This window comes from Danio aesculapii, chromosome 9, assembly GCF_903798145.1.
Source record: "Danio aesculapii chromosome 9, fDanAes4.1, whole genome shotgun sequence".
NCBI classification, from domain to species: domain Eukaryota; kingdom Metazoa; phylum Chordata; class Actinopteri; order Cypriniformes; family Danionidae; genus Danio; species Danio aesculapii.
In genome coordinates, this window is record NC_079443.1 from 45,265,765 (window position 1) to 45,278,880 (window position 13,116).

The following is a 13,116-nucleotide window of genomic DNA, read 5'->3' on the forward strand; positions in this document are numbered from 1 at the left end:
TATATATATATATATATATATATATATAAATAAGCATATATATATCAAAATCATCTATATATCAAAAATAGCAGTGTTATTTCAACTCTAAATATGTTCCAATCAACTCCAAAATGAGTGAACATATTGTCCTAATATTTTCAGAGTTAAAATAACACATTAAGAGAGATACTTGTACACCATAAATGAGTTATATTTGCACTGTATTGAGTTAAAAAAGAACTGTTCTACACTACTGAGAGTTGATTATTTCCTGACTCTAGAGTAAAGAGTGAAAGTTTAACAATTTAACAGAGTATTTAATTGTTTTTAAACTGTAGTCTACCAAGCGGGCGGCATGGTGGCGCAGTAAGTAGCGCTGTCGGCTCACAGCAAGAAGGTCACTTGTACGAGTCCCGGCTGGGCCAGCTGACATTTCTGTGTGGAGTTTGCATGTTCTCCCCGTGTTGCCTTGGGTGTCCTCCGGGGGCTCCTGTTTCCCCCACAAGTCCAAAGACATGCACTATAGGTGGATTGGGTAAGCTAAATTGTTCGTAGTGATGGGTTACAGCTAAAAAGGGCATCCGCTGGGTAAAACATATGCTGGATAAGTTGGTGATTCATTCCACTGTGGTGACCCCTGATGAATAAAGGGACTAAGCCGAAAAGAAAATGAATGTAATGTTGTAAACATTACAATACTCATGATTGATAGTTTAAATAACTTGCACAAGGTAACTCTCCAAGAATGATAGAAAAAATATCACATTTTTAATAATTTTAATTAATAAAACATGTTAACACTTGACTACAGATTTACACTTCTTACTAAATAACACTTTTTAATAATTTAATATATTTAAAAAATGGCATGACCTGTGTTCCATATAGATTTTTGGTCAAATGAATTCCAGGATGTTGGAAATGACACCATCAAGTGTTGGCTGTAACTCCTTGATTTTACACTGGATCAAATCAGCTTCAAACTCTGATTGTGTTCATTTATCAAAACCTAACCTGTTTGTTTTTCTTTCGAACACAAAGGATTATATACTGAAAAATGTTGGAAAAAAACAGTCATTTACTTTGATATGAATATGAATTACTTTGATGTTTACTTTTATGAATGTCAATGGCAGCTGGTTTATAACATTCTCCAGAATATCTTGTTTTGTGTTCAACAGAAGAAAGAAACTCATCAAAGTTTAGAACCTCTTAAGTGTAAGTAAATAGTGATGAAATGTGTTTGTGTATGTGTGTGAACCATGCCTTAAAAATATCAAGCTAAATCTGACGTCAAAATGAAACTTGATCATGATGATATTTTTAGATAGACAACAGACACACAGAGATCACCCAGAAATGTCTGTTTTTACTAAGCTTTTAAGAAGCACCAATTAGTGTGTATTTGTTTACTGTTGTAAGACATGAGCAACTGTCCATTAAACCCATTGCATTCTTTCATAATTGCTTCCATGTCCTATAAATGTAAGGTTTACGTATGAACAAAATGTTAGGATTTTCTGTGTGAAGTTAACCATGTAACCTGGAAAATCTTGCTAAATTTTATTTGTATTATTATTTTTTACAAATATTCTGTTTGTGAAAGAATACTAGGTTAAATTGCTCCTAAAATTATTTTAATGCTAACTAACCTAATACAGGGTGACATGGTGGCTCAGTGGTTAGCACTGTCGCCTCACAGCAAGAAGGTCACTGGTTTGAGCCCCGGCTGGGCCAGTTGGCATTTCTGTGTAAATTTAGCATGTTCTCCTCATGTTGGTGTGGGTTTCCTCCAGCCCATATGTAAAACATATGCTGGATAAGTTGGCGGGTCATTCCGCTGTGGCGACCCCTGATGAAAAAAGGGACTAAGGCGAAGGAGAATGGTTTAATGAATGAATAACCTAATACAACTACAGATGACAGATTTATTAAGACTTAAGTTATTTGTCGTCTATTATTGTTTTCTTCTTTTTCTTCTTCTTCTTCTAGGGTCTACTACTATTATTAACTAACTTTCTTGATTGACTTGTGTCGAATCAAGTGATTGAGCATGCATTAGGAAAAAAAAAACACTCGTAAAATACAGTATAAACAAGGCTGTACTTTTTCGAGCTGTCCAGTGTGGCTTTTGGCGTCACACAGAACTTGCAACAAGTATGACGGTTAGCAGCTTCATCGCGTTATTCATTTTTTCTTCTATAGTTTCCAGAGATGACGCGCTCTCCCCCAGAGAGTGTCCGGCGCTCAGAGCGCGTTCCCGCCCCTGCGACGCGCCCGCTCCCACTTCAAAGGCTTCCCTTCACTCTGAGCGCCGTGACGTCATGAAACACGAGGCGCGCTCCAGCAGAAGAGGTGCGGGAGCGCAACAGGCGAGCGCACATCTCGAGTTCACAACTACAATGACAACTTCCTGATACATCAACTAAAAGTTAAGCCGAACTCTTTGCACTTTTGTTTGAAGGCAGCGCTAGCTCTCTGCTGAAATCTGCTTGTGGTGCTCTGACAGATGACGAGATGATTTCATCACAACTCAGTGGAGATTTGCTGAAGTGGACATCTGGATTTGGGATACTGTGGTACCTGTTGATTCTGTGCGATTGCTACAATCTGGATGTGGAGCATCCTTTAGTTTTTAACGGACCAAACGGATCATTATTCGGATACTCAGTTCTGCTTCACCAGCATAATGAGAACTCCTGGTAAGAGTTTTGAGGCAACTTTATTGAATTAATATTTGTTGCGCGGATTGTACCAATAGTAAGGGGCGTTTTCTTCATGTTTGAGGGCTTTTTTTTCGTGTAACTGTTTTGTGTCAGTTGAGGGAATAAAATGAAATATATTCTCAGAGTAAGTATTGTAGCTTTCACTATTACAATGAACTTTAAAGGGATAGTTCACACAGAAATTAGACTAAAATGTGCTCACTATTTTCTCACACTCAAGTCCTTCCAAACATTTATGAGTTTCTTTCTTCTGTTCAGCACAAACGAAGATGTTTTAAAGAAAGCTGAAATCCTGTAACTATTGGCTTGGTATGAAAAAAATACAATGCAAGTCAATGGTTACAGGCTTCCAGCTTTCTTCAAAACTTCTCCTTTTGTGTTTAATAGAAAAAAGAGACTCATAAATGTTTGAAACGAGTAAAATGATGACAGAATTTTTATTTTCGTGTGAACTAACACTTTAAATAGTCTACAAGCATACATTTATACAAGTGTTCACTGGCTAATACTGACAGAAGGCTTTATAACAGTTTGAAGGGAGTGGTTCTTCACATGCATTGTTTGAGAGAATCCAAAATGTTTCATTCAAAGTCATATTCAGACATGTTTATGTGGAATATTGTGAAATGTATGAAATATTGGAGAAGATCATGTGAGCATATCTCACATGAGCATGTTTTTTGCCCCAAGTCCTGGTCAACTGACCCTGACTTCATGGTTTTAGAACATATAACAGCAGATGGCTGAAATGCTCCATTCATATCTGTGCTTGCTGCTTTTAAAACCTCCATTAATTCAGAGACTACATTGTACTAATATCCATTCCTTCCGTTCATAATTTATAATGAATCATTCATTCAACAATCCTGATTTTATATTTACATCTTATTACACATTATCACAAAAGTCACATACATACATAAACCAGTATTTACCCAGATTTACTGATAAATCAAATCAGTACGTTTTTTTTAAATGTTATATTTATTGTTCAGGTTGTTAGTTGGAGCGCCTGTGGCCAATTCCAGCTTTTATCCTAACACCAAAAGTCCTGGAGCCATCTACAACTGCAGTATGTTGAATAGCCAGTGTGAGCAGCTCCCTGTCGGTAGGTTTTCCCTCCATTACATTATCAAACGTTCTGCTTGCTTGATGTTTTACTGCACCTATGAGCTGATTGGTAGAATTGTGTTTAAAAGTTATAAGGTATTGGGAAAAATCTGACATGGTATTACAGTATTTTCTTTTTCTGCGAAATATATTGCGATTATACTTTTGTTATACTTGGAAAGAATTTGTGGTCTCGCTTTATTTTTAAGGTTCAGTTCTTGCTCTTAGCAAACAATTTTGACTTTGTCGTTATTAAGGTAGTTTAGATATTGGGTAGGATCAGGGATGTAGAATAAGATCATATAGAACATGTGCGTTGTAAGCAGCTAATATCTCAATAACATGCATGCTAATAAGCAACTAGTTTATGGAGAGAATTGGTCCCTGAAATGTTACCGAATGCATTATTTTGATTGACTGGGATGATTCTGTAGGGGAGTGAATCATGCAGAACATGTAATATATAAACTACAAGCCAATTAGCTAAGTAGTGCACCTTAAAGTGTTAAACACAAGACACCTTTTGGATCATTCTCAAATCATCAGCTGATCATCAGCTTAAAGCAATTACAACCAAATCTATTTCTGAAATGTATAGGCCTTTTAGTTAGTTAGTTAGTTACTTAGTTACTTAGTTAGTTTTACAATTTACAACTTTCTACTAATAGTGCTGGGCAAAGATTAATAGTGATTAGTCACATCTACGGCCAGACGGAATTTGCAGATGGTTTTTGCTATTTCTGCGGAGAATTTTGGTATAAATTTGCGGATTTTTGCTGAATTATTTTAAAAGTATCATAACTAAAACCTTAATATATGAAATAAAAAATAATATCTTTTTAACTTTAATGTTTAAAATGCAAATCCAATTAGATTCACTTTATTTGGTAAACAAAGCAAGTCTCTCATATAATATATCTACTAAAAGACAGAAAATATTACTGTACAAACTGTATTGTACATAAATCAGATGAACATTTTCATATTTGGCAAAATATTAATTACTGTAATTAATTTAAAAACTGAATAAATATAGATATTACACACATTTACTCAAGCAAATAAACAGAATTAATGATGGGCTAAAAATCTGCGGAAAATCTGCAGATTCCGTGTGGACCTAGTCACATCCAAAATAAAATATGTTTTGACATATATTTTATTATGTGTGTGTGTGTGTGTGTGTGTGTGTGTGTGTGTGTGTGTGTGTGTGTGTGTGTGTGTGTGTGTGTGTGTGTGTATGTGTGTATATTTATTATTTTTATGTGAAACACACACACACAGAGAGACAAAACTCTACAAAACAATTTTGTTACATAGATATTTAAAAGTTGAAGTCAGAAATATTAGCCTGCCTGTTTATTTTTTCCCCTAATTTCTGTTTAGCGAAGATAACATTTTTTCAACACATTTCTAAACATACTACTTTTAATAACTCATTTCTAATAACTGATTTATTTTCTCTTTGCCATGATGGCAGTAAATAATATTTGACCAGATATTTTTCAAGACACTTCTATACAGCTTAAAGAGACATTTAAAGGCTTGACTAGGTTAATTAGGTTAACTAGGCAGGTTAGGGTAATTAGGCAAGTTATTGTATAATGATGGTTTGTTCTGTAGACTTTCGAAAAAAATATAGCGTAAATGGGTAAATCATTTTGACCTTAAAATGGGTTTTAAAAAATTAAAAACTGCTTTTATTCTGGCTGAAATAAAACAAATAATACTTTCTCCAGAAGAACAAATATTATCAGACATCAGACATGAAAATCTCCTTGCTCTGTTAAACATTATTTGGGAAATGACTTGACTTCAACTGTATATAATTTGTATCATATACATCTATATTTTATATCTTAATATAAATAAACATTTTCTCAAATATATGCATGTCTGTGTATATTTATATATGCATAATAAATAAACACATCACACACATGTAAAATGTCAAAACAAACATTTAGTTTGATGAATTAATTATTGAATATATTTTTGCCCAGCACTACGGATAATATAATCAAAACATGTGAAATAGAAGCAGTTTCACTAGTAGTCTCAGAAAATACATACACGCGCTATGATATTTATGAAGTACTTTAAAATTATTTTATTGTCTATTTGAAAGTCTATTAACCCTAACATGCCGTCTATTTAAAAGTCTATTTACCGTAACAATGCTTGTTAATGCTCTTCATAAAAGTCATCCCACTTTGTCCACAGGGATGTTCTCCCTCTCCTTTCCCGTCTGTTTGTTGTTGGCAAACTCTATACAGTTGACCATTTACAATTGACCACTTCATGCTGTTTAGACTTGACACTTGCGAATGCGCTCTGACTGGACCCGTGTGTGCTTTCTAGACCCCTGACTGTGAAAACGTCCTGTGAATGAATTCCCCATGCAGGGTCAGCCAGACTGTGGAGGGTTTCCTCCTGTCCGGAAGAGGATGCTTATACTCCCAAATCCGAAACAAGGGATGGGCGATAGGCTTCTTAGTAGGTCAAGCTACGGGATATTTATAGCTCGCAAATAAAATCTCTCTGTTTAGTCAAGGAAAATGCCATTAAGCCAATTATTTTCACCAAAAGCCATGCTTGGACCTTGCGATCGTGTTTGAAGTTTGCATAGAGTTAATGTGTCAGAAATAGGCATGGGACAATAACCATTTTCAAGGTATACTGCGGTTTGGAAAAGACAAGTTTTTAAAACCGTCTGCATTTTCTGCTATACCGTTCCTAAGGTATGTGTGTATTTTATTTTATTTTTAAAAAAATTTTTGTTTTGTTTTTTAAGACAACCGTATCTCCAGCAGAAAAAAATATCCAAAGATGCCATTTTAAATTGTAAAAAAATCAGTGTTTTTGAAACAAATAAAGATAGCTGAAGTCAATAATTGATTTGAGTTATTTAGCCTGACATGTTTACTGCTCCAAAATATTTTAAATGTTTTTCAAAATAAAGTGTATTGTGTTCAAAAGAGAAAAAAAGTTTTTGTTTTTTACCCAGACACTTAAAAAGAATATATTTTAGAGCAAGAATCACAATTATATCCAATCATAATTTTATCCAAGGTTATCATACCATATCATACCATCAGATTCTTATACTGGCCCATGCCTAGTCGGAAAGTACTATTATTGCTGATACTTTAGGTTAGGGGTTTGAAAAAAAAAATCCATTAGCCCTCAAACAGTAGTATGTAATTTACTTGCACTATTTGTGCTATTTTGTGGACATTATTATTTTTATTTTTTAATATTTTTATTTATTTTGTTCAGGAGTTTTGATTAGTTAGCTTTTATTTTGATAGTTCCATTTAGACATACTGTTTGCTATTAGTAATAGGGCTGCAGAATATATCATTTTAGCATTGATATCACAACGTGTGCATCCACAATACACTTAAAAAATTAATTTTGCTGCTTGTTCAAACTACTTATTTAATATGAGCTGAATCAACACAATTCTTAAGTTTTTTGAGGGGACAACTTAAATATTTTATTTTCAATCCACTTAAATTTGTAACAATGATGAAGTTAACCAATTTGTGTTGGGACAATATGGAGAAATTGTGTGGAACTCAACATTTAAAAAAAAGTTTCAGAACCTTAGATTTGTGGAATCATTAAAGATTTTTAGCATAAATAATGGTATTGTGTTTTTAAGGCCTGTGACTGTATAAGCATATCATGAGTAGGCATGAGACGATAGGCATTTTTTTTAAGGTATACCGCAGTTTGGAAAAGTCAAGGTTTTAAAACCGCCAAAATTTTCTGCTATGCCGTTCCTAAGGTATGTGTAAGATTTTTATATTTAAGTTTTTTTTTTTTAGGACAACAGTATCTCCAGCAGAAAAGATATCCAAAGAAAAAGAAAAGCTTTAAATTGTAAAGAAATAAGTGTTTTTGAAACTAATGGAGACAGCTGAAGATTCATTTAGCCTGAAATGTTTACTGCTTGGGCGTCACGATGGCACAGTGGGTAGCACGATTGTCTCAAAGCAAGAAGGTCGCTGGTTCGAGCCCCGACTGGGTCAGTTGGCATTTCTGTGTGGAGTTTGCATGTTCTCCCCGTGTTCGCATGGGTTTCCTCCGGGTGCTTCGGAATCCCCCACAGTCCAAAGACATGCGCTATAGGAGAATTGAATAAACTAAATTGAGTGTATGGATGCTTCCCAGTGTTGGGTTGTGACTGGAAGGGCATCCTCTGCGTAAAACATGTGCTGGATAAGTTGGCGACTTATTTCGCTGTGGCGACTCCTGATTAATAAAGGGACTAAGCGGAAAAGAAAATGAATGAATGTTTACTGCTACAAAAAATTGTAAAGGTTTCTCAGAATAAAATATATTGTGTTCAATATATATGTATATATATATATATGTATGTATATGTGTGTGTGTGTGTGTGTGTGTGTGTGTGTGTGGGCGAATAGAATATATTTTAAAGCAGTAATTACAATACCGTGAAACTCATACCGTGAAACTCATGCCTAATCATGAGAGTTTAAAGCATTCAGTCAGTAAGGAATTGTATCATTTGTAAATTTAATAAAAATATTTTTATTGAATTATTTGTACAATGAAGACTATGCAGTGCTATTTTACATCTGATTATTTAATTTCTGTACTAGATGGCATAAATAGCTCTATTTGGTAAGACATCGGGTGATGTCTTATCAAAAAGAGCTATTTAAGCCATCTTGTGAAATTATGTGCATATAGCAATATATATTGCAGAAAAATAAAACATTGAAATGTCAGATTTTTACAATATTGTGCAGCCCTAATAAGTAACACTGGGACTTGGGTTTTGTGACAGTTTTGTGTTAGGCAAATGAGCCTTGTTTTTACTTATTTGCCAGTACAACTAAAATATTGTACGATTAGTCAGTCATTATTTTTATCTTTATTTTTGTGTTTCTAAGGAAAAATCTCTCTTATGCATGTTATATTATGCATGTCAGACCAGTTGTTGACGGAGGTCCTTTTCATCCAAATCCAGTAAATCATTGGTTATTTTCACTTAATGTGGTTTCCGTACTGTGATGAGGCCTGAAACCTGACTGAAACACTTCACAAAACAATGTTCATCTCTAGTAAGGTGCATACTGGGGCAGAAACAACTCTTTCTAGTATTTTAGACATGAATGAAAAATTTGAAATAGGCCTATTGTTAGCTAAGTTGCTTGGATGCAGTTGTGATTTCTTTATAAGAGGCTTAATCAAGTACTCACAGCTACAGAAAAACATGTAATAGGTGTGCACATAAAGTCACAGTATTCACTGATATTATAACAGTGTCTTTTTCAAAATGTTTAAATAGATTTTTAAAGAGTGTGTATTTTCAGGCTCTCAAAACACAGTTGTTGTTCAAATGGCAAATCACATGAATTGTTATGAGTTTAAATTTGTGTCTGTTCGCATTTGAGTTGGTCTTGAGAAGTTGATATGCACTTGTGAAGTCTTTATATTTTATAGTCTACTTTATAGTCAAAGTTACAATGCAGAACTTTAAAATGGTGTTAAGCAGACAGTCTACTGACACTTCAATGAGTTGTATTTGACAAAGTTAAGACATAGAAAAGAGAATGTCTAAAGGGGACCATCGAAGTACAATGTTACGTACAAGTTTGGCTTGAAAATATAATACTTTCATTCAAAGATATGAGCTAAATTTAGAAATTAGACTTGGCTCTTGAGGTTCTTTTTATTTGTGCCACTGTGCAACACCCTAGCAACCATTACCCTAAAGAAAAAAGAAGTAAAAACTTAGCAACCACAATTCCCCAACAAACATCTACAAGACTTCATTGTGAAGTTTTGCTTGGACAAACCCTGCTCATACTTTCCTCCTGAAACATCAAGATCTATATTTCCTTTTGATAATATTAAGTCTACTGTTGAATTAACAGGTCTGGATGATTCTCAAATAAAAAAAGAGTGAAAGAAAATGGGTACATCTTCAGTTCGCTTAACACCATGTCTAAGAAAAGAAAACTTCCACACTCGATACTTTTGGAGATATTTGTAGCCTTGTGTTTGCAAGTTAGACCACAAGCTTGTCATCCTGTGTTGATGCTTGGGCGACAGGTGTGAATTTTCTTGAGAACATTTGTTCTGCATGCCTCTAATGTTTTGCGCAGTTTTCCCTAATCAAATTGATTGTTGTACAATAATTAGAGCATGTCTGTAAATGGTTTCAGGAGGTGTGCAGCGCTGTGGAAGACACTGCTTGGCAGAGAATGATAACCAGTGGCTGGGTGTGAGTTTGTCCCGGCAGGCCTCAAAAGGCCATGTTTTGGTACGTCTTTAAGGCTTTATAATAGCTCGTTGTAAGTAAATGCATGTGAAAATAAAGGTCAAAGAGAAAGTTGAAAATGGAATTGAACAACAAAATTGATTGTTTGGAAGTTTTTCAGAACTATTATCAGTCGTCCTCCAAATAACCACCCGAATATCTTCTGGTTTAAATTTTAGGCATGTGGACATCGGTGGAAGAATGTTTTCTATTCCAGTAAAGACAATCAGAACAAGCTGCCGCATGGTGTTTGCTTCAGATTCAGCCCAGATTTGAAACACGCCAGTCATATTATCCCCTGTTATAAAGGTACAGATGTCTATTACTTGTTGTATTGAAATCCAAAAGTTAAAAGCGAGTGTCATTCTTTAAAAGTCCATCAACACTAGTTTTCGGTTTATTTTTTTCACTTTAGATCATCAAAGAAGGTTCGGTGAAGGTTACGGGTCATGCCAAGCGGGAATATCAAACTCATTCACAGAGGTATACGGAGCTTCCATGGCATTTGATTGAATTTGCATCGAGTTCAGTTGAGTTGATTTGTTTGAACTATACAGTACATTGTGTTTGCAGGATCTGATGGTTATGGGAGCTCCTGGTACCTCATACTGGACTGGATCTGTTCTGGTCTTCAACACCACAAGCAACATATCAGCTGCTTATGTGGATGATGACAGTGATGTTCTCTATGGCAGTTATTTGGGTGAGTTCACAAAATGGTGACGTTAGTCATTTTTGTTAGTCTCTATGTAGGAAAGATAGTCAACTTAATTTTGCTGACTCCTAAGATACCTAATTCTATTAAAATTCTAAAGCAACAACAATCTGTCTTGGAGATATTCTCTGAATGCCCTGCAACAAGTACAAAAAGAAAATACTGTACTGAAAGAAACATGCCAGTTTCAATAAAAAAAAATGTAACCCAATATGTGTATCTTAATTGCTGTGTAGAGCATTTCAAATCATTCATTTTAGTTTACAAGAAAGCCAACATAGTCAGTTTTAAAAATAAAAAATTATACAAACCTTAATTATTATTATTATTATTTTTATTATTATTATTATTATTATTATTATTATTATTATTATTATTATTATTATTATTGTTGTTATTATTTATTATTATTATTAATATTTATTATTATTATTGTTGTTGTTGTTATAATTGTTATTATTATCTTTTGTATAGTTTGTTTATTAGTTATTTAGAAATGTTGTTGATTGTAAACAAGTTCTTTTTCCTTTTGGAGCTAAGCAACATGATCAGCTTTTTCAGACTCACTGCAGGAAATATAAAGGCTTATGATGTTTTGAATTTGAGCAGGAAACAGATGCTGTTGCACAACCTGCAAATGTCTTAATTGTTGCACAATATGACGTGGCTAAAGTGTTACTATTTTTCATGTCTTGGCAACCCATCCATAACATGCATTTCAACATTGCCTCATTTTAGCTCTTGATTTTTGCATTGTATACATTGTAAACAAGTGCTGTAACCTCTAACTAAATGCATGTAAAATGTAAGTGTTAATTAGAAAGCTGTAGCTTCTAATAATAATTACGTGTTAGTTACCAATTGACCAGATTTTAGTCTTTTAAGACATTAAATAGGTTGTTGGTACATTTCACCAGTATTTACAGTATGTTTTTTTCCCATCAGGTTATTCTGTTAGTGCTGGACACTTTCTAGATCCTCAAAGCACTGAGATAGTCGGCGGTGCTCCTCAGCACGAACAGACTGGTAAAGTAAGGGTTTACACCATCACAATCATCATTTTCACCTCTCTGATTATTAGCACATATCAGCGCTCTAACCTTCACTTGAGTATTGGGGAGGAACAATATTTTTTTTATTTAAATAGATTAGAAAGGATTATAGATAGATTCTAGAGCTAGTTCTAGTTGGGAAGTAATCATTTTGAACAATTAAAGTTTCTAAATGTGAACATTTACTCTTTTGTATGCCTAATTGTCAGGTTAAGTCACCATGTGCTATGCTGTTTTATCAAGATAAATATGAATCACAAAACTAAATAATACAATATTATCATTTTTAATTCAAAATTTGAAGAATAAAGTCAACCCTGTTTTACTTGCAGTACATGTACTTCACATTAAATAACAGAATATATAGATGAAAAATATATACAGTTAGGTTAGGTGTAAATTTAGTTATTACCGAATTTATGTTATGACAATGATACCTATAAAGTATGTAGATGTGAAACAAGACTGTAAAATGTAAGTGCTACTAAAAAGTCAATGTTTAAAAAAAGGTGTTTAGTTTTCTTTACTAAATATTGCAGTTGCCATAAATTGAGTGTTTCGAAATACTTCTCTTTAAATACTTCTCTTTCAGTATTAAACATTTGCTGGGGAATCTGCCTCTGCTTTTGGTGACTTGTAAATCCGGCCTACTGTTATTGGAAAACTCAATAATTTTGACAAATGAGCACTTTGAGATTAAAGAAAGCCTGGCTAACATGTAATTTTTGAACAATTTTGTTTAAAATGTAAAAAGTGTAATAAATAGTGCTTTAAAATGTGGCAGGAATTTTGAATATGTGACCTTGGATTGCAAAAACCAATGTTAAGTTGCACGGGTATATTTTTGGCAATAGGCAAAAATACATGATACACATTTTTCTGTTATGCAAAAAATCATTAGACTACTTAGTAAAGAAGATGTTCCACCATTAACTTTGTAAATGTCCTCCCCTGTAAACATACCAAAACTCAATTTTTGATTAGGAATATGCATTTAAACAAACAGTTAGGCAAATTTAAAAGCGATATTTCTCAAAATTTGGATTTTCTTTAACCCTCAGATTCCAGATTTTCAACGAACAAATATTGTGCAATCCTAACAAAGTATACACCAATGAAAAGCTCATTAATTCTCAATTTAAAAAAAAAAAATGACACTTATGACTGGTTTTGTGTTCCAGGGTCACATATTTAGGGTGGCTAATTTGTCCATTTCTAGTCATTGAGGGGATA

General features: G+C 33.8%; 1 protein-coding gene across 1 annotated transcript in view; it reads left to right on the plus strand.

Annotated features, from left to right (window-relative positions):
- The first annotated feature begins 2,354 nt into the window (after positions 1–2,354).
- itga4 (integrin alpha 4) overlaps positions 2,355–13,116 on the plus strand; it is a 68,318-nt gene continuing 57,556 nt past the window's right edge. The window contains exons 1-7 of the mRNA XM_056465842.1: positions 2,355–2,684; positions 3,704–3,816; positions 10,022–10,119; positions 10,296–10,425; positions 10,532–10,599; positions 10,690–10,819; positions 11,777–11,862. Of these exons, the coding sequence (XP_056321817.1) occupies positions 2,500–2,684; positions 3,704–3,816; positions 10,022–10,119; positions 10,296–10,425; positions 10,532–10,599; positions 10,690–10,819; positions 11,777–11,862 (810 nt within the window). The 5' untranslated portion in view covers positions 2,355–2,499. The remainder of the gene's footprint in view (positions 2,685–3,703; positions 3,817–10,021; positions 10,120–10,295; positions 10,426–10,531; positions 10,600–10,689; positions 10,820–11,776; positions 11,863–13,116) is intronic.